Source organism: Pelodiscus sinensis, chromosome 15 (genome assembly GCF_052426305.1).
Source record: "Pelodiscus sinensis isolate ZL-2025 chromosome 15, ASM5242630v1, whole genome shotgun sequence".
Classification (NCBI taxonomy): Eukaryota; Metazoa; Chordata; order Testudines; family Trionychidae; genus Pelodiscus; species Pelodiscus sinensis.
The window spans coordinates 15,594,685-15,619,872 of record NC_143066.1 but is presented as its reverse complement, the minus strand read 5'-3'; the positions used below and the strand labels follow the sequence as shown (position 1 = coordinate 15,619,872).

General features: G+C 44.8%; 1 protein-coding gene across 6 annotated transcripts in view; it reads right to left on the bottom strand.

The window, feature by feature from the left end:
* Positions 1–25,188, bottom strand: part of CIITA (class II major histocompatibility complex transactivator) — an 89,615-nt gene that overhangs the window by 41,507 nt on the left and 22,920 nt on the right. For all 6 annotated transcript variants that reach the window (XR_012896117.2, XM_025183390.3, XM_014572276.4 and 3 more), the window contains exons 2-6: positions 13,267–13,413; positions 8,947–9,072; positions 3,081–3,140; positions 1,056–1,136; positions 5–64 (exon numbers count right to left, since the gene is read on the bottom strand). Coding sequence is in view for 5 of the 6 variants with exons in the window: in XM_025183390.3 (XP_025039175.2) it covers positions 5–64; positions 1,056–1,136; positions 3,081–3,140; positions 8,947–9,072; positions 13,267–13,413 (474 nt within the window). In the remaining variant the exon portion in view is untranslated. The remainder of the gene's footprint in view (positions 1–4; positions 65–1,055; positions 1,137–3,080; positions 3,141–8,946; positions 9,073–13,266; positions 13,414–25,188) is intronic.

The window sequence follows — 25,188 nt, the reverse complement described above, 5'->3', positions numbered from 1 at the left end:
TCACCTGTTCTCCTGCATTTGGGCTTGGAAGCATCAGAGTAATTCTCTGCAGTGTTCACGAATGCTAGAAGTAAAAAAGTTTATAGTCAGTGATGGTTGAATCTAGTTTGACAATTTAAGGTTTTAGTGAAGCTTAATTTATACACGTCAAATAAAATGGGGAATTAGCAGGGGCATAACAAGAGTTCTGTGCACTCTATGACAAGCTGACCCTATGGCAAGATCTGCTCTTTGGGGCACAATCTCCCCAAAATTGCACCATTTCATTGCGTCAGACTAGAATTTCCAGTCCCTTCGAATATGTGCTAACTACTTATGCTTAACAATTTATTCCACCTTGTGTTTAGCTGTGATGCTCAGAGTACATTTCCCAGTCCTTAAGAAGAGCTCTGTGTGACTCGAACACTTTTCTCTCTCACCGGCAGAAGTTGGTCCAATAAAAGATATTACCTCACTCACCTTGTCTCTCTAGAAATTCTGAGACAGCTTCAAGCTACCTCAGGAGTGGAGCTTTTTAGTGTATTAAATATGAAGGTCTGGGTTATTTTACTCTGACCCTACATTTTTGAATAACCTGCAGATTTTTGTACAGATAACCCAGAATGATTAGTGGATTTGTTTGGTTTTTTTTTTAAATAAAAAAGAAATAATGCATTTGATACTTACTAAACCATAATTAATAAATAGCAAAATTAGAACATTGCCACAAAACAAGGCTAGAGTTCATAAAAGTTGAAAACATGCTCACAGAGCCATGTTACAAGTCAACAAACTATTGGCAATATAAGGAGCATGTTTTAAATTGGTTTGAATGTCTATCAAAGGAAGAGTGGACAAGTCACACCTGTTTAAGTGGACATGGCTCCTCCTGATTCAGAAGAGTTGCAGCTACTTATGCAAATAAATAATTTGGCATAAAAGGGGCACCAATGCTTCTTTAAAAACAAGTGTTCCTGCCATGCAGGTAGTTTATGATTGCAAGGGAGATGTTTTAAAACACTACAGCCACATAGGTGAATTGCTTCTGGAAGTGCTGCAAATGCTGTTTCACTTACATCGTTTCTGACATTTTTGCTTCTTTATCTCCATAAAACCCTCTGTAGTTTCATTCGACATTTCATCCAATATGAGTTTTCCTATTAAACAAAACCAAATTGTTGCCAAATCTGAATCAATAGGATCCCCAAGGATACTGCAAAGTTAATAATTAAATTCAAGCACCAAATGCAAACAGTCTCTTGAAATAAGGCTAAATCCTGTAAATAAAAGATTGGGCATGTATGTGTACAGTAAAGTGTACATCGAAATCTGCACAGGTTGGAACTTCCATGGAAATCATAGTCAGCCACCTTTAGTGAACTTTCTCAGTGCAGAAGATGGTCATGCACTCAAGAGCCTCACTGTTAAATTTAAATGTTTCACAATGTTCTAGTGAGTAGTAGATGGGACTAGAAATCACAGCTCTTGGGTTCTCTCCCAAGCTGAAACACAAACTTGCCATGTGACCATAGCCAATCACTTAAAGTGTGCCTCAGTCATATATCCCCCCAAAAAAGTTCTAAAACACAAAGGCTATGTCTACACTGGCATGATTTTGCGCAAGAACTCTTTCACAGAAGAGTTCTTCTGCAAAAAATCTTCCAGAAGAGAGCGTCTACACTGGCATGTGCCTTTGCACTAGAGATGTGCTTTTGCGCAAGAGCATCCATGCCAGTGTAGATGCTCTCTTGCGCAAGAAAGCTCTGATGGCCATTTTAGCCATAGGGCTTTCTTGCGCAAGAAATTCATGTTGCCTGTCTACACTGGCCTCCTGCGCAAGAATAGTTGCACAAGAGGGCTTATTCCTGAGCGGGAGCATCAGAGTTCTTATGCAAGAAGCACTGATTTCACACATTAGAACGTCAGTGTTCTTGCGCAAGAACTCGCAGCCAGTGTAGACAGGCAGCAAGTTTTGCACAAAAGCGGTTGCTTTGGCGCAAGATTGCACCAATGTAGACACAGTGAAGGAGTCAAACAGAATTTCTAGAGAAATAATTTGTGTTATCAGTAGGGTTACCATGTTTGAACTTTCAAAAAAGAGGGCACTCCTGAGAAGGCTTGTATCTGTATCAATATCTACCAACTCACGTTGTATAAATGTGTTATACTGTATTAATACACATGAGTTGGTAGATACAGATACAGATACAGATACAGATACAGATACAGATACAGATACAGATACACACCCTCTAAGGAGTGTTCTCTTTTTTGAAAGTTCAAATATGGTAACCCTATTATCAGAATAAATATGTTGCCAGGTTCATTCTTTAATTTAAACTACAAATACTTCAAACATTGGACACAATCTTGTTTCCCCTGACATCAACAGGAATTTCACTATTAACTAATAAGAACAAAATCCAAGCCAAATATGCACCAAAGCAGGATAAAAATAAGTAATGTAACTTAAAAAATGTTAATAGGAAGCATGTAAACATTGTCCCAATTGTGCAGCTGCTGCTCCATACTACCATGCATAGACCAAGAACAGAGGTGGCCACTAAGTGGTCAGATGCTTCATTTACCGAGAATCCACAGGGCACTGTGTTTGCAGCTCCCATTGGCATGGTTCACTGTTCCTGGCCAGTGTGGGCCATGCAAAGTAGTGGTCCAACCTGTGCTGCTTCCTGCAACTCCCATTGTCCAGGAACAACGAACTGCAGCCAACGGGAATTGCGAGTGGCTAGACCTGCGGATGCTCAGGTAAATAAAGTGTCTGAGGCCCAACTTAATGGCTAGAAGGGACTATCATGGTTATATAGTCGGAGCTCATTATACTTCCCTTTCATAAATTCATCAAGATCAGCCCTTAAACCTGTTAAGTTTTTTGTATGCACTGTTCCCCTTGAAAGGGCATTCTATAACTTCAACTAACTTCTAGACTAAACGTAGTGATAGCCATTTTATATTCAGTTGTTCTTGTCTCAGCATTGGCACTTAATTTAAATAACTCCTCTTGCTCCCTGAAATTTCTCTCTCTGACATATTTATCGAGAGCAATCATATCTAAACTTTACTGTTTGTGTAAAAAATCTTACCAAAAATGTCTTCCATCTGTCTCTCCTGCTGATCTTTGAGCACATATTCTGCTAATCCAGCTAACAAGAAGAGGGGTAAATTATACTGTTCAGAACAAATTATTGTAGATTATTATGACGTATAAAAGTCCAAGATCTGAAAGGAGACTCAGAAATGTATATTAGTTTTACTTATTAAATAAATAGTGTTCAGGACATGCAAAGCACTTGAAATTGGAAGTTAACACAGAAAGTGTTGATCAGGGAAGTATCATTAATAGAAGGTTTTTTTCTCTTTGCCAACCAAAATATATCAGGTAGTCAATAGTGAGTATTTCACCCATGAGATGTACAAACTGTTTCAAATATACTAGCAGGCATATTGTGTGCATATGTGTGTATGAAAGAGAGAGAGAGAGAGAGAGTGAGAGTTTTTAAGTCTCTGCTTGACAAAGCCTTGGCTGGGTTGATTTAGTTGGAATTGGTTCTGCTTTGAGCAAGGGGCTGGACTTGATGACCTCCTGAGGTCTCTTCCAGCCCTATGATTCTATGATTCTATTAGAGAGAGAGGGTATGTCTACACTACCCCGCTAGTTCAATCTAGCGAGGGTAATGTAGTCATCCGCAGTTGCAAATGAAGCCCGGGATTTGAATTTCCCGGGTTTCATTTGCATGAAGCCGGCCGGCGCCATTTTTAAATGCCGGCTAGTTCGGACTCCGTGCCGCGCGGCTACACGCAGCACGGACTAGCTAGTTCGGATTAGGCTTCGGATTAGGTACATGGAACAAGGCGTACAGCTAGTTCGGATTAGAAGTCTAATCCGAACTATCTAGTCCGTGCCGCGTGTAGCCGCATGGCACGGAGTCCGAACTAGCCGGCATTTAAAAATGGCGCCGGCCAGCTTCATGCAAATGAAACCCGGGAAATTCAAATCCCGGGCTTCATTTGCAACTGCGGATGACTACATTAGCCCCGCTAGTTCGAACTAGCGGGGTAGTGTAGACATACCCAGAGAGATCTTTTTATTTCATAGAAGAATTGTTATTAGTTATGTTTAAAGCAACTTTCACTCCTGTGATTGGGAAGAAGTCACATAAGAGCCAAGCAAAAGGATTCTACATTCACTTCTTAATAAAACTCAAATTGGAAAGCCAATTACTACTTTACAAAAGCAGTAAATTAGGGTTCCCATACACTCTATTGATCTGGTACTATAGCTCTTATTCATACCAGCAAGCTTCACTTACATGAGTGACGACTTATTTCAGTAGTTCAGGTGCTATGGGATCAATTCTGTTCTTAATAAGGCAATAGAAAACTCACATTGCTTTCATTTAGATCAGGAAATGGTCTAATCTAGGGATGGGCAATAATTTTTGGTGGGGGGCCACTCCAAGATTTTGGAAAGTGGTCAAAAGCTGCACTTTTTGTGGAGATGCAGGGTCTAGGATGGAAGTTGGGTGCAGAAGGGTGCATGGGGTAAGGGACTGGGGTGCAGGAGATGTTGGGGGTCTGAGAGGGAGTGGGGGTGAAAAAGAAAGGGGTTATGTCCTGGGTCAGGGAAATGAGGTGCAGGGTCTGGGAGGATGTTTGGGTGCAGGAGAGGATTCTGGCATGGGGGAGAGATGTAGGAGGGGTCTAGGAGGAAATTGTGACCAGGGCAAGGGGTGCAGAGGGTTTGGATGGTGACCTGAGGGAGGGAGTTGGGGTGCAAGAGGGGCTCATCCCAGAAGGCATACCTGGGTGGTCGACAAATACCTTTGATGTCGACACCTGCACATCCAGACTATCGTGCTGAGCCGACAAACAGCTGATCAGCTGTTTGTCGGCTCAGCGCGGCAGCCATGTAAATTTAAATGAAGCGGTGATTATTTAAATCGCCGCTTCATTTTACTATGTCTGGTAGCCTAATCTACATGCCTCTGGCGACAGAGGCATGTAGTCTAGACGTACCCTTAGACTCTGTGCTTGTGAGTGGGGAAGCATTGCCTCCCAGAGGTACCTAGGGATGGTGTGTGAATTTCCCAGGTTACTTGGTGGGGACTCTAGCCAGTTTTGTGTGGGATGGATGGAAAGGAATCTCTACTGAAGTGGCCCTGGCTGCTGCTGCATCTACCTGCAGAAGAGTTACACTTATATTTATTGAGATAGGTAATAATCAGACTTATATGCACATTGCATTTATGTATCTAGCATTGTTCATACTAAAAGTACGAGACACAGAATTGCCACTTTGGTGTGACACATCTTATGAACAGTGACTGTTAAACTAATTTATACTTTTTTATATTTAAGAAACTAGCAGACATACCCGGCATTGCTCAGGTCTGTAACTGTAGAAATTAAAAAAAATAATGAAAAATATACATGTATTATTTCAATGACTGTATTTTTCAAAAAAGAGTGCTGGAGAGAGCGTTCAGAGGTGAGGCAGAGCAGGGGATAGGTGGCTTAGGGCAGAGGGTTGGGAGGTGTGTGGGGGCTCAGGGCAGATGGAGGAGCAGGACTTGGGACAGGGGGCTAGGAGGTGGAGGTGGAGGTGGGGGGGGATCACCAGGGCAATCCATGATGGTAGGATGGCGCTGCTCCAGCAGCAACTCCTCCCATGGGGCTGGGGCAGTGCTCCCCTGCCAGCAGGCCCCCCAGTTGCCCTCCACCACTGCCTGCAGGCTATCTGGAGAGGACCAGGCTCTGGAGGGTGCCTCCCCGTTCAGCGCCTCCCCCACAGACTCCAAGCTGTTTAGGGAAGAGAGACTGAGGGAGCTGCCATCCCATCCAGCTGCCCCCCACCCCAATGACTCCTTGGGCCTGCAGGCTATTGGGGGGGGGAGGAGCAGAGGCTCCAGGGGCTTCCCCTCTCCAGCTACTCCCCATCAGCAGCCTCCACCATGGCCTCGAGGCTCTCCAAGGGAGACAGGCTCTGGGGGCTACCCCCCTTCCAGCATCTCCCTCCATGGTCTGCAGGATCTCCAAAGGGGGACAGGCTACAGGTTTGGGGCAGGGGGATCCTTACTGGTATGCAGGCAGGCAAGCTGGTGGAGCCCCAGCCCTGTTGGCCACTCTCAGTATTGCATCCCTCCTCTCTCTGTGCCTCTCCCTTTCCATGTTATAGGAAATAGTCCCATTCCTGGCACTACCCATTTTCCAGGTACAACCAACCCTAACCTGGGTTTAAGTTAGGATAAGAGGAAGCTGCGTACCAACTTTGATGGTCCTAGCTCTTACAATTTAGAAGGAGTTCTTGAACAAACAGATAAATAGATGCACAGACAGATGCACTCTAAAATATAGAGAGAGACATTGCAATTTTAGGTGGCCTGGGGGTAATCAGGATGGGCTTTACTGAAAATAATAACATCTTAAACATATCTCTCTATAAGATATAAATAAGTTTTTCCTGCTGCATGACAGAATAACTTCATCAAAGTTTGGCAAGCATAGCGAGCAGTGGGCGCAGCGCCCTAGTAAATGTTAAAATGTTAACTATAAAAGGGCATGTTTACACTACACAGCTTCTAGTGACAATGCTGTGTCAACACAGCCCTGTCACTAAAAGTTGACATGTAAATACTGTTTGTTGGCACGTTTGTGAATAAAATATTTCTAGCATCCACGAGTGGCTCTCTCTTGCCAGCAGGACAGTGCTCCTGCAGACAAAGTGGAGTTCACATGCACTTGCCACGGAAAAACATTTGTTGTTCGGTGTGCAGGTGTGCATTTAAACACCTGTGAACTCTGAAACTTTCATCAATCAATTGCAGGTGTAGACATAGCCTTAGACAAAATGAGACTGAAGCAGGCCTGACTAGTTAACTGTGATCAAATTATAACTTGTAAGGTACCATTATATAGAGGAAGGGAAAAGTAAAAACATTCACAGCTAATATGGACCTTCTCCTTTATTATAATCGGGTTCAGACAACCTAAACTGAACAGAAAGTTAAACCCTCAAAAGAGAGGTTAAATTAATGGATTGCATATTGTATTACTGTCCTCTATACATATCAGGGGGTAAGTGTGGGGGGCACATGCCCCCAAATGCCATGGGTGGGAAAGGCAAGGAGCTAGTGAGGACAGAGTCTCTTTGGTTGTCTGCAGAACTAGTGGGAGGGCTGGTGCATGCAGCAGGGGTTGGCAGAGAGGGGGGAAAGCAAAGCAATGTGGTACAGCTTCTGGTTGCATCATTTGGGATTCAGTATCATCTCCCACATAGGGCAGGCCCTATGCATGTGCACATCACAGATGGCTGCTGCTCCTTCACCACAAGTAATGTAAGTTGTTTCAGTGGCAATAGGTAACTTGTCTCTCTCTATATATAAAAAAGATTTTCCTGACATTTGGCAGAATTACATCAGCACTCTGCTCTCATGCTCTCTGGCTGTGAAAGCCCCGCCTCTTATGCCAGGGGTCAGCAACCTATGGCTCCTGAGTCAAATAAGGCTCATTTTCAGCTCCAGCTCAGGCCCCTCTGTTCCTCCATAGCAGGGAGTCTATGCCAGTGCTCCAGCCTCACCTCTCCTCCCCCCATGAGGTTGAAGCACGAATGCTGGTTTCCTGAGGAAGGATGGGAAAGCCCCAAGGCTCCCAGCCAGATCCAGCTTGAATGCGTATTGCCACTTCCCTTCTCCCTCCTCCAGCTGGTGGAACACCAGCATAGGGACGTGTTTCTTGCAGGCTTTCCCCACTGCTCAGCAGGATGGTAATTGAGGGGGCTGGGATTGTAGGGTTTTGGTGGAGGGTGTGTGAGAGGGGGCTGAGGGTGCAGAGTCTCAGCAGGGAGGTGAGTCAGGTGGAGGTGTGGGTTCTTGGCTTGAGGGGGCAAGGCTGGAGTACCCGTGTGGGCTCCCAGCACAGCTCCAGTCCCCTCACACACCTCCTCCTCCCAGACACACAGCCCCCTCACACACCTCCTCTGGTGAGACCCTGCCCTGCCAAGACCCCTCACTCCCAGCCCCCTCACTCAGCCCCTCCACCAAGACCCTGCACACCCAGCCCCTTCACTCATCCCTTCCACCAAGACCCCACACCCCCTGCCTGCTCCTGCACCCTCCTCCCAGCCAGACACCTATCCTCAGCCTGCTCCTGCACCCTCCTCACAGCCAGACACCTATCCCCAGCCTGCTCCTGCCCCCTACTCCCTAGACAGACACCTACTCCCAGCCTGCTCCTGCACCCTCACCTGCTCTTGCACTCTCCCTCTGGCCCAACACCTTGCCCCCAGTCCGCTCCTGTCCCCTCCTCACTGGCCAGACACCTATTTCCATAGAGTGGAGGGTTGGCAAGTGTAGCTCTCATGCTCTCTGGTCATGAAAGTCACCAGGGGCAGAGGAGAGAGAGGGAGAGGGTTGGTGAGTGTAGTGAGCAGGGGGCATAGCTCCTTAGTATTAGTAAAGGAATTTTATCTAACGTGGAAGTGTAAAGTATGAGGTAGAGTCTTTGTGTTTATTTTCCAGGACCTGTTTTTGTTCAACTCTCCCTTTCTATTTCAGCTTTCAGTCTGTGTTTTTTCTGTTGTTTCTGTTGTTTCTGATTTCTGTTGTTCAGCCTCTATGGACTGTGGGTGCCACAATGGGCTGATAGCTGGGGGTGCGTGATGTCCCAGAGGGGAGTGTTCCATATGTCTGGTAGTTCAGAACTCAGGAAGAATGGATTTGAGGTGACTTTTGATCGAAAGAACTGTTGGTGTTACCCTACAAGGAGTAACTAAGCTGATGGAAGCCAGGGTAAGATTTTGTGCATATGGCCAGGCTGCTGGTTTCAGGCTGCTGGTTTCACCAAAGTGACACAATATAATGGCACTCGGGGTTTTAAAGGGCAAGCAGTGAAGAGCCCCTTACTGATATGGTTAGCCCCAAAACATCACTCACCCCCCAAATAATTTCATACCTATTCTAGAATAAGCTTCTCCTGTATTTGAAAAGAGAGTTTCTTCTTCACTTTCATTGCTTTCTGTTGTATAAAAGACATCCAAATTGCTAAACTGATCATGGCTGTTGGTATCAATTTCAGGATCTAGAATAAAAAAAGAAGTTACAATTATGTCAATGAATGTCATAACCAGGCTGAAGAAATCCAGAATGCAGGACAAGTCAAAAGGGCAGAATTATTACTTCTCTCTGAAGCATTCATTCTGTGATGGTTGTGATAGATGTTGGTTCACTAGGATGTTGACTCCAAGTTAACTCATAGCACAGGGAATGGAAACCACATTTAAGGCTAACAAATCTAATTACAATGCTTAAAACTCTGGGCCTGATTTTCTTTCACACTGGTAAGAATCAGGAAGTAACTGATCAAGTCAGTGGCGCTTCACTGGAATAACTGAGGGCACATCTACACTACAGCATTATTTGGAAATAACTCACATTATTTCAAAATAACAAGGTGAGCATCCACATAGCAAGTGCATTATTTCAAAATTATTTTCAAATAACAGGCTTCTTATTCCAGATTAATAAACCCTCATTTCACAAGGAATAACGCTTATTTCAAAATAGCTATTTGGAAATAAGGTGTGTGTGGATGGCACAGCTGTAGTTATTTTGAAATAATTGGCCTCCAGGATTTCTCATAGCTGCCCTGGTGGCCACTCTGCCCATACCCCTCAGAACTCTAGTTTCCCTTCCCCTGCAGCCTTTAAAGCTGCATCCACAGGTGAAAAACTGCTTGTGGCACAACTCAGGCCCTGCCAGGCACCTGTGCCACATTGCAGGCCCCATTTGAGCTGCAACAGCTGACCCCAGGACTCCCACCAAGCCCCACAGGGCTGCTAATGAGCCGACAGCCAGCTCCCAAGCCCCTGCCCTGGATCTCATTGAGGTCTGGGGAGAGGAGGCTAATCTCCAGGATCTCTACACCAGGTACAGGAATGCTGATGTTTACAGCTGGATGGCTGCAAACTTGGGCCAGAAGGGCCACATGGACATCCAGGAGCAGGTGTGCATGAAAATAAAAGAACTCGGACTGGTCTACCCCAAGGCCAGGGAACGGCACGCCAGTCCTGTCACTTTTATGAGCAGCTGCACTGCATCTTAGGGGGAGGTTGGTCCCTTTCCCCCATCGTCATCATGGACTCTGGCCTGGAGATGCCTGTTGTGAGCTTCCCAGAGGGTGGGGCAAGAAGGTGGACAAGGAAGAAGGCAGCCATCCAGGACATGATGCCCGCCAGATAGGAGGTCTTTTATTGTCTATTGTGTTACATCACTACTTTTTTATTATTTTTATTTTGTTGCAATGGAAGTCAATTTTATACTTTTTTTTTTAAACAAATGTTGTACCACACAATTTTACTATTATGTTTGGGGTATAATTATATTATGAGTACCAATTTTTTGGCAAAGTTCAACAAGATTTCAGTTACAAATATATGTACATAATATTTGTGCCTCAACAAATATTGCAACTGCAAACAAAAATAATGTTTTTTATTAATTATAATTTTAATTTAAAAAAAAATTAATTCAAAGAAAAAATGTAAATGGAAACCTCAACATTAAGGTTAAGATAATATTAACAAAACGACAATTTTTGTATAGATTTTTACAAACTTGTTTTCACTTTTAAATATAATTAGAAGAATAACATAGCAATGTTTAAAAATAGCGATTTAAGCATAAAACAAGCCAAACTTTTTCACAAGGTTTCCACACTGGACTCCCAAGCAAAACACAGCTTCATAAAAGTTTAATACCTTCAAAGTATTTACATACACCTGTTTTAAAAATTCATTTTTAAACAAGGTGTTCAGCACGGGAAAACAATACACCACATAGACAATTGTGAGTATGTATTTTAGCAGTTAAGCATTATTTTAGAATAAAATAATATTAATGCATCTCAAGTAAAAAATCAACGTTTATGCAACAATTGCAAAAGTTTAGCTTGTATTATAAAAGACATGGTCCTTATTACATTAAAAGCAAACTAAATTAATCCGTTTATTAAATTTGGGTTACTAAAACAAAGTTCATGCAAAACAAAAAACTTTGATTATGTTAACTAACTTAAGCTGTTTAAGGTTTCATCCTACAGACCAAAGACACCAGAAGATATTATACTACAAACACACCAGAAGATAACAGAATACAGTGAAAAATGCCTAAGCATCAATACAAGAAAAATGATGTGATTTATAAATGAGAGACTGTTCACCTCAATCTACCATATATGGACAATTAAGCTGGCAGTCATCTAGAAATTATTGTTAGTTAATATAAACTTGGCTACTGTGTAAAACCAACTGTTTTATTGCCGTGTCACTGTATTGTTGTATTATTGCTGTACACCATTTACAATGTGCATAACATTGGTAAACTGTTTAAACAACACGGGTAAAAATCAACATACAAATAGCAGCAAAAAATATGAAAAAAAGAGAAGAACAATTTTTTTTAAAAAAGAAAGAAATTAAGTTGCATAGAACTACAAGTTGGCTAAACAAATTCCCTGTTAGAACTAGTCATAATTTGGATTAGGGACATTGTACCTTAATTGAGACACACGTTCAAAACAATTTTGTTCTGTGTCTGGGTACCAACACTAAATCTCAACACAGCAATAATTAATAAATAGGTAACTGTCCATTCAGTGGGTTATCTGGAAGACAGCATCTATAAGAAATAATTGCATCTATATCAACTACTGGTGTATCACAGAACATTGCAACTAGTGGAACAGAGAAGCTAGCCATTCCTGGCTCCTGTCCAGCAAAGCTCATCCCAGAATGAGACAACCAGCAATAAGGGTAAACTATAATATGAATGGATAGTACTAATTACAGTACAAGACATTTATATAGAGGCCTTATTTGTAATGTCATTATTCCAAATTTCTGTTTTGTTTCTCATATATATAATTTTATAGGACACAGTATAACTATGCCTATTATAATATTCCAAAACATTCAGCGTGCTATTGATAATAATACGGATGGTAAGTATAAATGCCCTAATAGGAGTGTGTTGCTATCATGCCACCACAACATCAAATCACAGTACCAAATTGGAAAATAAATTATTATTAATTATTATAAAATTATTATAAAGTTGTGTCATATGTACACATACATACTACACATATATGCCCAATATACACTACAAGTATATATATACCATATCCATATTAATTTTTTGAGAATGCTTCTAAATAAATCACAAAAGTACACTCCTCAGTCATGGTCCCAGGGTCTATCATAAAGGACAAAACACAGGTGGCAAATAAAATCTGAGCATCAGTCATACAAGGAATGTGCAGACTCAGGAACAGACGGGGCATAAATGTGTGAACAGTAAAGTTTAGCCCACTGGGTCACCTTCAGTCCACACATTATGCTTTTCCAGGATGATGGGTAAAAATCCTCCCCAGAAAAAACAAAAAGTGGGGGAATGTAGTAAGATGAGGGCCTGAAAAATCACATATCACAGGCCAGGTATGAGTCCTAGACAGCAATGGTGACGACTTTGCTAGTATAAAGCAAAGTTAAGCTGTGAGCAAGAGGCAAGTCTGCTTAAGGAAGTTGGCAAGAACAGGGCTGATATTACAAAAACACTCATATCTAAGAGGTACTAGGCACCAGGCTATAAGTACGTTCCAGAGGGGTCATAACAGAACACTTCATAAAGAAACATCTTAGTACCAACACACATCCCACAAATAATATACAGACCAACCCAGATTCAGGATCAGGTCTAAACTGACAGCATGATGGATAGTGACTGACCCCCTCCCCCTTTTGTATGAGGTAAGGGGTGGTAACGAAGCAACAGGAGGTGGCAACCTGCCATTTCAGGCGTGATGTGTAACTTGTTTGTATCTGTGTATAAAAGAGTACCCCAAACAATTGTCTTTGTCTGGCTGAGGGGGCATGCTGGGTCCATAGTACTGTCTGAGATATTCCATTTTCATGGGCACATATGCATAGTGGCGCAGTGGCAAGTCTGTTCTCCGATGATTATTAATGTACTTTCCTTGACAATAAGCCTGGCCGTGTGCTTTTAATCCTTTTCTGGTTTGTGGTCTTTAGAGGCTCTCTCGGAGTCTGTCATGTTGACTAATTGTACATGCTAACGTGTTAGACAGGGGAATACCCACACACATGCAGCCAAAAGTTAATCATCAACGGATCAGAAAACTTGTTAGGAACCCATCAGGAATGCCTGACTAACAAATTCTGGACTAAACAGGAAAACAATTCATTGCATTACTAACCTATTGAAAGTTCGTTTTCTTCATCTTCATTAGATAATCTTGTGTCCAAGAGACTGTATAGATGTAATGGATCGATATTGCTGTGCAGCAAATCAAGAAAGCTATTTTCAGTCAAAACTGCTGAATCCATGGTTTGTCTTTTGCTACCTGAAACCAAAGCACAAAATGGTAAACATCCATCTACTTTATTCTGTTAATCAATAGTTTATTATGGCATCTACCATTGAATCTACTCTAAAGCAGGCAGTGCTGAAGTCTGTAAAACAGAATGCTGCTTATTTAAACAAGAAGGTTGTAGCGGCCTGTTTATCTTTCACTTTCAAAAGTCATATCCTAAAAGCACTGAAATCTGCTACTTTTACCATAACTGCAAGCACTGAAATATTAAGATGGAAGGTACTATAGAACTGCTGCACTAGTTCAGCCACCTGGGTATTGTGTGACCTCAAGAGCGTACAAGAGGTGTAACACACACAACATATAGATTTTTGCACAGGGTTCTAAAATACCTCTGCTATTTCTTTAACAGACTGAGAAATGCACAGATGTATGCAACAATAATAAACCCTGCACACATTTCCCTGCCTCCATGTATTGCAACTCCGAAGCATGCCTGGGGCTGGGAGTTTGGGTACTCCGGTGGTGGTGTGCAGGATGTTTCTACTGCAACTCATGATTTCACTTCTGTACTATGGATTGAAAGAGATGTGCAGGCTATTATGTCCTCAGGTTTTCCATGTTGCCCTCTGTGCAACTGTTATAGGAAGGGGGTACTGACCAGAAAAAACAGGGCAGAGCTGCCCAAGTAGTGTATATGTTTTATTAGCAGGGCTAACATACCTTCAAATTAAATGACTTGCTGGAGGGCAGTCTACCCTGCAGCTTTGAAGGAAGGAGAAACAGAAAGAAAGAGGAAAGAACAAAGATCATGAGTTGGAAGGGTTCAGGGGAGGGGAAAACACAGAAAAGACTTAGAGGTTTCGTGATGAAGGACACAGCTGTAGAAGGTGGTTCACTCACTTCATATGGCAGTAGCATTTTTCAGATAACGTGTCCCCTTAGTGCAGCAGGAAGGGGATACAGACAATGATGAGAGATCTAGGTTTTGAGTATTAGGAAGGGAGAAGTAGGAAGTTTTCTAAGCATAGGTTCTGCCTGGGTGGCTGGTTTTCAAATAGCAGGTTTGAAGCATGCAGAGGCAGGAGCAGAGAGAAACGGTGCACTCTTCTGTCTCACTAATCCCTATGCCCGGACCAGTCACAACTTGTGTTAAGTATAAAAATCTTTTCACAAGACTGCTAAAAACTGTAGGATTTGCAGTTAAGCAACTTTAAATCCAAACACTAACTCTAAGTACTAGTCTCACCACTACATGTTTTCTTTGGGGGAACCGCCTCCCCCCCAAACCCTGGCCATTAAAGGAAAGTATTCCTAATTTGCTTCACAGGCTAGAGTAACAATAGATGAATTGGGAAATATCCCTTTAAATAGTTTGGGAATCCACTAGTGAGCCTCCCTATGTTGAGGCTTATCTACACTCACCAGGGGATCAGTGCTGTGGCAATCAACCCCCTGGGTGTCAATTTATCAGGCCTCGCTAAATCAACCACCAATCACTCTTTTGTCAACTTCACCCATACTCCACTGGAATGAGAAACATAAGGAAAGTCCATGGAAGAGTTTCTCCTGTCATCCTTCCGCAGTATAGACACAACAGTAACTAGACCTAAGGTATGTCAACACAACTATGGTATTTCCACATCTGGAGGGCATACATTAGGTTGACTTTTCCCCACAGTGTAGACCTATCCATATGTTGCAGAAGCCAAGAAAACCTGCCAGAGCAGCAGTATATATACGTAGCTAGGCTTTGTGTGTTTACACATAGTTAGCAAAAACTGTCATCTGGAACTGGACTGCGTGTGCAAGGTTGTCCCTTAATGCTGTGTAGAGTTCAAATACAACTTGTGATGCTTGTGGCTCTTTAGACATTGAAACTGGTGCTTGACCTAACAAAGTGGAAGTGAAGTAGTTATCTCTACTTTCACTGAAAACAAAAAGTGGCAAGTTAAGAAAATAAAATGCAGATAATTAGTGGATTCGCAGAGTGTGCTGAATGTGAGAGATAGCTGTATTTTGTGTTATGACTCTCATGTACCTCTGCTTGAATGTTATGCTCTTTGCTACACAGCAGGATTAATTCCTGCACAAGATCACTGTAGTTTTTCAGGAAGGAAAGGCAAACAGTAGTTTCATATAACACAGTCAATGGAACTTAATTGACAGGGAGGCCCAGGAAGGCAGGGGTATGGGCCAGGGCCCACTCTCTGTGGCCCTCTTATACTGCAAGCAAGTAGAGAGTCTGCAATGGCTCCACACAGCTGCCAACATGGCTCTTATCATGGCTGGGCTATAGGTCCAAGGCCCATCCCCCTGCAGCCAGAGGCGGGTTGGGGAAAGCTGCGCAGGCATCTGTGGGGAGCCTGGGTCCCTCCACCATCCCAGGTGGGGGAAAGCTCCCCACCCTGCTCTGGGGACAGTGTGGCCAGGAACAGGACCTTGGTAGACAGGGTCCCACAACATCCCCACTTTTGGGGAGGCTCCAACATCCTTGTACAGGAGTCAATGCCTTTGAAGTATTCCCTCTGATCAATCTGCATCATCATACAGACTGACTGGGGCGGCAGGACCCACGTATCTGAAACAAAGAGCTCTAGATAAAAATCCAGTGTCTGGGAGGGGGAGAGATTAGGTTGTTTGGAAAGTGCTCAAGGAGAGCTGACTTACACATGGGGGCAGCCTCTGCAAAATGGGTCTTAGAGAGCTGGGCCTCCCAAGGCACTGTGGGAAATGCTAAGCCTTAGGCTTGTAGACCTCTTGTCATTCAAACTCTTTTCTCTCAATGCTATAAATAAATAATAAATACTTTTTTTTTTTTAAGAAGCTGCTCTGGATCACTGCATTTATGTGCTGGTGACAGCTTCTGAAAGGAAGTCTCTTGCAGGTGCCAAACCCCGCTGACGCTTCTGAGGAATCACGGGTGGTGAACATGGATGTTTATAGCTTGGGTACTGAAGTCCATGAGGGGGGAGAATTGTGGGCTTCCACAAAGAGAAGACTCAGATAGGCCCCAGCACTTCAAGTGGTGCACTTGAGAGAGACACGAGAGGGGTCACAGGTGCAGTTAATGTTAACATGACACAGAGCAATTCTTGCGAAGTTTTTTGCCTTTACAACTCTGGGCCCTCCGCATCACTGCCGCTGTTTGCTTATAGTGCAGTCCTAATGGGACAGCATTGCAAATGAGGTTCCAGCTGTCACCAGTCTCTGCTATGGACTTTCCCAACATGCTGAGAACTCTCAAGCAAAGCTAACACAGCCTCTCTTAACTTTCTTCCAGCTTAAGTGCAGTATAGAGCAGAGATGTGTTGGATGTAGGGAAGCTAATGCTTATTCAGGTCAGACATCTTGCTTTCAGACATCATCTCTGAATTTAGCTCCATATTGAAGGTACACAATACACTGCGGTCCATAAAAAGAAGGCAGCAAGGTACACAGGAGGGGTAAGTTACATCGTCAGGTAGGTGACAGTGTGACATAATGTAGCACATGCCAAGAGGCTGGAAGAAGGTGTTTCATCCAACTTAGATTCCATCTATAATGGCCTCCAAATTTGGCTCCAGTGGAGTGCAAGGCTCAGCAGCTGGTTTATGTCTTATTGAGACTCAAGGACCTCTAGGCACAACCTGGCATAGGGTCTGGGGTGCATAATGGTTACAGGGTGTAGGCTTTGCTGGAGGCCCAGACAACTACCAATGTGAACCAAAGGCTCTGAACCAGAGTAGGCTTGGCCTTGGCAAAATAACAACTCACTAGGTACTGGTTAAGCAAGAAGCATATTCTGATAGGAGAGGATGGTACAAGAATATTGAGAGTTTTCAAGTAACTGCATAAGTAGATTTTTAAGAGATGTTACAGGAGCACACCTTGTAAGATAAGAAGGGTTGACATAATAATGAATTGTGTTGTTTTGCCCAAGACATCAGGAGCAAGATAAAAGGGAGATAATAAACACAACATATTGTGGTATTAAGTTGTTTATCCCAATTGTTTGTCTATAAATATCAAGATGGCTCCCCTTAACTTTGTATGTGGCTAAAGAACAGCAAAGATTCCTGTTAGTGACTAAACTGCTTCTTGGCTTGGGACACTCATATGTTAATAGAATCATAGAATACATGAGTTGCATGAAACCTCAAGACATCAAACTCAGTCCCCTGCCCTCACGGCAGGGCCAAGCACCATCTAGATCATCCCTGACAGATGTTTGTCTAACCTACCCATAAATATCTCCAGTGATGGAGATTCCACAACCTCCCTAAGCAACTTATTCCATTGTTAAACCACCCTGAAAATTAGGAAGTTTTTCCTAATGTCCAACCTAAACCTATCTTGCTGCAATTTAAGCCCATTGCTTCTTATCCTATCACCAGAGATTGCTTTTTGCAACAGCATCACACTGTTGACTCATATTTAGCTTGTGGTCCATTCTAACCTCTAGATCCCTTTCTGCAGTACTCCTTCCTAGACAATCACTTCCCATTTTTTATGTGTGAAACAGATTGACGGATTGTTCCTTCCTAAGTGGAGTACTTTACATCTATCCTTATTGAACTTCACCCTATTTACCTCAAACCATTTCTCCAGTTTGTCCAGATCATTGTGAATTATGACCCTATCCCCCAAAGCACTTGCAAGCTCTTACCCTAGCTTGGTATCATCTGCAAACCTTATAAGTGTACTCTCTATGCCAAGGGTGGGGAACCTTTTTTTTTGGGCCTCTGACCCACAGAAAAATCAATCAGGGGCTTGGGGAAGCAGAGGGAGAGAGGAGCTGGAGTGCCAGCACAGGGTCCCCAATTCTGGGGGGGGAACCCTGAGCCTTGAGAGGGTTGTGTCCCACTGATTGTCCTCATTCCACCAGGTTTCTGTGATGCCTGTTATGTCAATCTTCTCCTTTAATACAAGATACAGCCGCTCCCCGAGTTACGACCACCTCCACTTACGACCATCTGCACTTACGACCAAAGCGGTCGTAAATGCGGATCCGAGTTATGAACAGCGATCCGCACTTACGAACAGCGCGGTCGCCATGTAACTCTATGGGATCCGAGTTACGAACACGTCGAGTTACGGACCAGGTGTTGGACCGTAACTTGTTCGTAACTCGGGGAGCGGCTGTACTCTAGTTCACCCATCTTCTTATTTAGACTTCTAGCATTTGTGTAGAACCACTTTAAAAAATTACCATGGTTTATTTGTCTGCCCTTCCCTGATGTATTAGATTCTTGTATATGTGATTGTTTCCTGTCTGATCTGGCCCATACTTTGTCACCTTCCCTCATCTCTTTCAGATTAAAACCTAGAGAATGTCCATCAATGGACTCTCCTCTAAGAGAAGTCTCTGTCTGATCCACGTGCTCCTCTGCTTCCAGATCAACTTTCTCCCATCTCTTAGTTTAAAAACTGTTCTACGACCTTTTAAATGTTTAGTGCCAGCCGTCTGGATTCACCTTGGTTTAGGTGGAGCCCATCCTTCCTGTATAGGCTCCCCCTCTCCCCAAAGTGTTCTTAGTTCCTAATTAATGTATACCCCTGCTCCCTACACTATCGTCTCATCCACGCATTGAGATCTGAAGTTCTGCCTGCCTAACTGGCCCTGCATGTGAAGTTGCATATCTTAATTTGATCTGATCCAGTATAGACATGCCCTGAAAGCAGTTATCCAACCAATTATGCACCCCGTATAGCAGTGTTTCTGAAAGTGTAACTAGACTTTAGTTAAAGCATTTGATATAGTCTCACATGACCTTCATATAATTAAACTAGAGAAATACGATGTAGATGGGGTACTATAAGGCAGTGTTTCTGAAACTGTAACGGGGGAACACTTTGAGAAACACTCTAACTGGCCACCCCTGTGTTTTACTTACCAGCGCCACAGCCACAGAACCTCGTGGCTCCCACTGGCCCCGTATCACTCTTTGTAGCCAAGCAGAGCAATGGGAAGCAGTGGCCTGGCCCATGCTGCTTCCCGCGGCTCCCTGCTGGCATGCGCGCCGGGCTGTGCAGGGCCCTGCGGCCGTGGGGGAAGGGCACTACTGGCCGGTGCCGCAGGGCCGGCGCTGCAGGAGCCGGGCACGCAGCTCCTGATGGTAGCTGTAAGGGACGCCGCGCGCCCCTTACAGCTGCCATAAGGCGCCCCTCATCAGTTGGAGCTCTGGGCAGCTGCCCAGCTCGCCCATGCCTCCGTCCGGCCCTGCCACCAAGTCCTGTGCTTTGGATGTTTGTTGGTTATTTAAAGAAAGGCTCATACACCTTTTCTTTCTGGTTAGATGATCTGCAATAGACCCGTATTTTGACATTACCCTTGTTTTTTAACACTAACCCAGAGATTTTTAACAACTCTGTCTCAAACTCAGTCCAAGTGTATACATTTTTAATATATAAGGCAACATCTTCTCCCTTTTCCCATGCCTAACCTTCCTGGGGAAGCTGCACTTTCTATACTAGGCTCCCCCCAATTCCTGACCAATCTTCCAGGTTTCCATGTTTTTGGCTTCCCTGCATGGGCATGCACAAAGAATTGTAATCCCGCCCACCTACTTGGCAGAGCTGCTCAGCAGCACTTGCCTTTCTTCTTTGTGGAAGATAAGCGGTGGTGGTGGTCTTGGTGGAAGAGTGGGAGGCCAGGGCCATGTGGTAGCTGCTAAAGTGCTCCTGAGATACCCCCTGCCCTGTGTCCCCGACCCAGGAGCAGCTGGACAGCCACCACATGGACCTGGCCCCAGCTCCAGCCCTTACCCAGGGCTGCAGCTGCAGCAGGGAGGGCCACATAATGGCTGCCGGAGCTGGAGCTGGAGCCACGGTGCAGCTTTCCCAGTGGCCCCAACCCCAGGAGCAGCCACACCGCAGCCCCGGGAGCAGCTGGGAAGCCCCCATGCGGCCCTGGCCCCAGCTTCACTCCAGGGCTTGAGCTGCGGCCAGGGCCATGTGGTGGCTACTCGACTGCTTCCCGGGTGGGGCTGCATGGTGGATGCCTGCCCTGTGTGCCAGGGCTGGAGCCAGGGTCGCGGGCCAGCTGTCCCCCACACTGCAATCCTAGCTCCAGCTCTGGCAGCCACCACACAGCCCACCCTGGCCACAGCTCTAGCCCTGGGGAAGGGCTGAAGCTGGGGCCAGAGCCATGTGGTAGCTGCCCAGATGCTCCTGGAGCAGGGCCGCGGGGCAGGTGGCTGCCCCATGTGCTGGGGCTTGAGCTGGGACTGCCATGCAGCTGCTCCTGGGGCAAGGGCTGCCATGTGGTTGTCCATCTCCAGTTACAACACACACCATGTAACCCGCCCAGGCCACAGCTCCCACCCTGTTATCCCCCTTAGACACACCCAGCGAATTTAAAGTTACAAAAAGGTGCACTTAACTATCAGTACCCACAAAGCACTGTGGAGAAACCATGTATGAACAACATGCAAATGCCTTAATTGAGCAAGCCATAGTATTGAAATTGTCTGCTTAGCATCTACAATTTTCTGCTTGTGAATGCGACAGGCATTATACCTTACAGAACACAGTACGGACCCCTGGAAGCTTACAGGTGATAACTTCCTTTGTATCACAGCACTTCACCATTTCTTTTATCATCAATGCCAGGAATAAGATGCGAAAAGAGGTTCTGTTTCATATCAGCACCAGTTTCTCAAGGATCAGTTTTACAATAATGCAATGACAACAGTACCTTAAATATAAGGTCATTATTGACTAAGACTAAGGCTTTGTGTATATTTTATAGTTTAATGTGCAGCTACGGCAGTGCTGCTATAGCAGCTCTTTAAACTGGAAGCATGGCTGCTACATGAGCGCAGGGAGAGAGCTCTCCCAATGCTCTGTGTAAACCACCCAGCAGGAGAGGAGTTGCTAATAGGGCTCAGCAATGTAGCCTGGTTCACACTGATGCTTTACAGCACTGTAACTTGCTGCACTTGGGGGGATGTTTTTTCACACCCCTGAGCCAGGAAGTTACAGCATTGCAAAGTAGACTTGGCCTCAGTCATAGGTTGGTTAATTTTTATGAATTAATACTATTTACACCGCCTGCTAAGAGCTGAAGAACAATCTTTTTTTATGAAATGCTACCACACCGAATGAGTCACAAATTCATTCCCAATAACAAACATGAAACCACTTTGAGAAATCTGCTAATTGGCCACTCCAGCATGTTTATTTACTGGCACCATGGCAGCAGAGCCTTGTGGCTCCATTTGGTTCCAGTACATTGTTTGCAGCCAAGGGGAACCACAGGTATGTGGAGGTCCAGCCCACAATACTTCCTGTGGCTTCCCTTGGCTGCATACCACAAACTGGAGCCAATCAGAGCCGTAAGGCTCCATGGTTGTGATGCCAGTAAATAAACATGGTGAAGCAGCCAGTTAGCAGGATCTCAAAGTGGTTTCATGGACCACTTTGAGAAACTCTGTTCTATAGGGTACTGTGACGGGGACGGTTGCCCTGCACTGCTTAACAAGGGATTAAATAGCCCTTGGAGAGGGCTGAGGCACCAGCCAATAAAAGGGAGGCTGAAGACAGTCAATCAGGGACAGGCTAGGCCCTCTATAAGAAGGGCTGCTCACCTATGTTCCCTCTAATCTTTTCCATCCATGTGTGGAATAAAATTTTATATGCACCGAAGCATGTGTGCTCCACCAACAGAAACACAAAACCTAGCTATGGGCACTCTAATAATAAGCCATACTGAGGCCCCAGTCCTAGCAGCAGCCACACCACAGCCCAGGCTCATGGTGGCTGCCTGACTGCCCTTGGGACAAGCTGCGTGGCAGATAGCTGCTGGAGCTGGAGCCAAGCTGCAGTATGGCTGCTCCTGAGCCTGGGCCAGGACTGGAACTGGGCTGCGGTACAGCTGCTCCTGGGACTGGGGCCCCTGCGTTCCTGTTCTCCCCTCCCCCACCTCTTTCCCCTTCCCACCCCCACTGCCCTCTGGATCTCAGAATCCTCTGCCTCCCTTCAGTCTCCTTGTCAGTGCACCCCCTCTAGCTCCCTACATGGTGCTGTCCCATCACCAGCACCCCAGGGCACTGGCAGCAGCTTTCTTCTTACTTGCAGCCAGTCCCATGGGGAGCAGCCTGGGGCAGCCCCTGCCCTGCACACAGGCTGCCCCGGGAACAGCACTCTCCACAAAGTGGGGGGCACTGTCTGGAAGCAAGGCTGGGGTCCCAGCAAGAGGGGGCTGGGCTGGGGTCTCTCTGCTAGGAGAGTCTCTTGGGGAGCATCACCACTGGTGGGTGCCACAATGGCCTGAATATTGGTGCACAAGACAAAACTCACTCTTCTCATGAATGGAAAATCTTAGAGGGAACACCGATTGGCAGTCTTTACAGTGCTGCCACACCAACAACATTCCTCCACACTTAGCAACACAGGGATCTACTCAGTCTGGTACTTACATTCTAACTCATCAAGGAGTGTCATGGAAGGTTTCTTCTGAAAGCCTGTGTCACACTGGGCATCACAATCTTTTTATGAGCGGATGCTATGTAAAAGATGCCTGTGTATGTATGTATCTATCTATCTGAAAAATATGTTCTGAAGGCCTGCTAGGTAATAGGGAGGTCACTGAGGGTACGTCTAGACTACATGCCTCTGTCACCAGAGGCATGTAGATTAGGCTACCAGACATAGTAAAATGAAGCGGGGATTTAAATAATCGCCGCTTCATTTAAATTTAAATGGCTGCAGCGCTGAGCCGACAAACAGCTGCAGCTGTTTGTCGGCTCAGCGCGATAGTCTGGACGCGCGGGTGTCGACATCAAAGGTATTTGTCGACCACCCAGGTAAGCCGCCTGGGACTTGTGAGTTGAGTTCAGGCTCTAGAATGCATGGCAGGATTTACTTTATAGGTAACACTTTGTATCCAGTATTTCTGTTTGCTGTCCTATGAATCTCTAAAAGCAAAAAATGGTCTGGCAGCACTTTATAGACTAACATGAAAGCTCATGATACCATCTACATGTTTTATTAGTCTATAAAAGGGGTTTTATTAGACAAAAGGGGCAGTGAGGGTCTGAAGTCTGGGACCTTTACATTAAAGCACTCTTTCAACAAACAATTACTTTACAATTCCAGTAGATTTTCTAAATGAGAGAAGGGGTTGTGTAAATTCATTGGTTTTAGTAAATTCATTGGTTTTGATGTCATAAGATGGAATGTGCTGAGAAGTGCAATTTTACAAAAAGCGTTTTTTATAATTTCAAAACTTTCTGCATTATTCATGCAGTAGCCACTGCCTTATGCTGTGTGTGCTGCAGGGAGGGCTGGGTCATTTGTGGCAGAACAATAAATGGCCAGGAGGAATGGATCCCCCTTATCTGGTCCAGACGAGCCTTTCAGAGCTGTCTCATGGGTAAGCAGTGCCCTGAGACGGGGCCATTTTTTATTATAATTATTTGTTCAAATTCTGTGATAGTCAGGGCAGGAGGAGCACTTGTTTGGAAAGGGCGGTGATCTTGAGGGTCATGGAGGAAAAAAAAGGGAACAGAGGGAGGAGGGATGTGGTGACAGGGAGGAGAGGAGGTATTAGCATTATAGGTCTCAACTCTTTCCAGTCACAACTCTTTTCAGTGGATGGGAGAGTACTTTTGCCTGGTGAGAACAGGGCTGGGGATTTGGATCCTTCACCCCTGGGGATATTGGGTCTGCAAATCTGATATATAAAGCTGGCACCATCATGCTGCCTCAATGGGACATTTTACCTTCTTCGTTTGGAATGGGTGCTGTTGTTATTAAAGCAGCAGCCAGTCTGTATTTTACTGACAGGACCCATGTCCCTTGGCAATTCTTATTCGTTGTCTAAGGTGCTTACTGCTGTTGATACAATCAACACTGGAAGCCCTCAACTTCTTTGTGTGAAGAAATGGCAACTTTTCCAGTTTGTTTCTAGACATTTTTCTTCCTGTAAGGGGGTAAATGCCAGCTGGGAATCATAGAATCATAGAACTGGAACGGACCTCAGAAGGTCATCAAGTCCAGCCCCCTGCTCTAAGCAGGACCAATCCCAACTAAATCAACCCGGCCAGGGCTTTGTCAAGACTTAAACACCTCTAGGGATGGAGACTGTCACTAGGCTACCTCCTTCATCCATTAGGGGCCGCACACCCTCTCTGATCACCTTCTTCTTGTTAACATGCCTTTATCTAGTCCCATAGATAAAGGGGAAGACTTAATGGAGACAACACCAATAATGAGCATTAGGATTACAAGGGAAAATAGGAATGGCAAGGACTTGCAGCCAGAGGAAGCTAGAGATAGACCACAGAATCACACTGTCACTAGGAAAAGACAGGTCTATGTGATTGGGGACTCCTTATTGAGAAGAATAGATAGGCCTGTAACCAGAGCCGATCCAGAGAATAGAAGGGTGTGCTGTCTGCCAGGTGCTAAGATACGAGATGTGGAACTGAGGTTGAAGAGAATTATTAAGGGAGCAGGAAGGAATCCATTGATCATCCTTCATGTAGGAACAAATGATACGGCTAGATTCTCGCTGGAACGAATTAAGGGAGACTATGCTAGGCTGGGGAGGATGCTCAAGGAAATTGAGGCTCAGGTGATCTTTAGTGGGATTCTGCCTGTTCCTAGAGAAGGGCAACTAAGATGTGACAGGATTATGATGATCAATAGATGGCTTAGGCAGTGGTGCTATAAGGAGGGCTTTGGGATGTATGGTCACTGGGAGGCATTTATGGACAGAGGACTGTTCTCTAGAGATGGACTTCACCTAAGTAGGGAGGGAAATATACTTCTAGGATGGAGGCTGGCTCAACTTATTAAGAGAGCTTTAAACTAGGAATT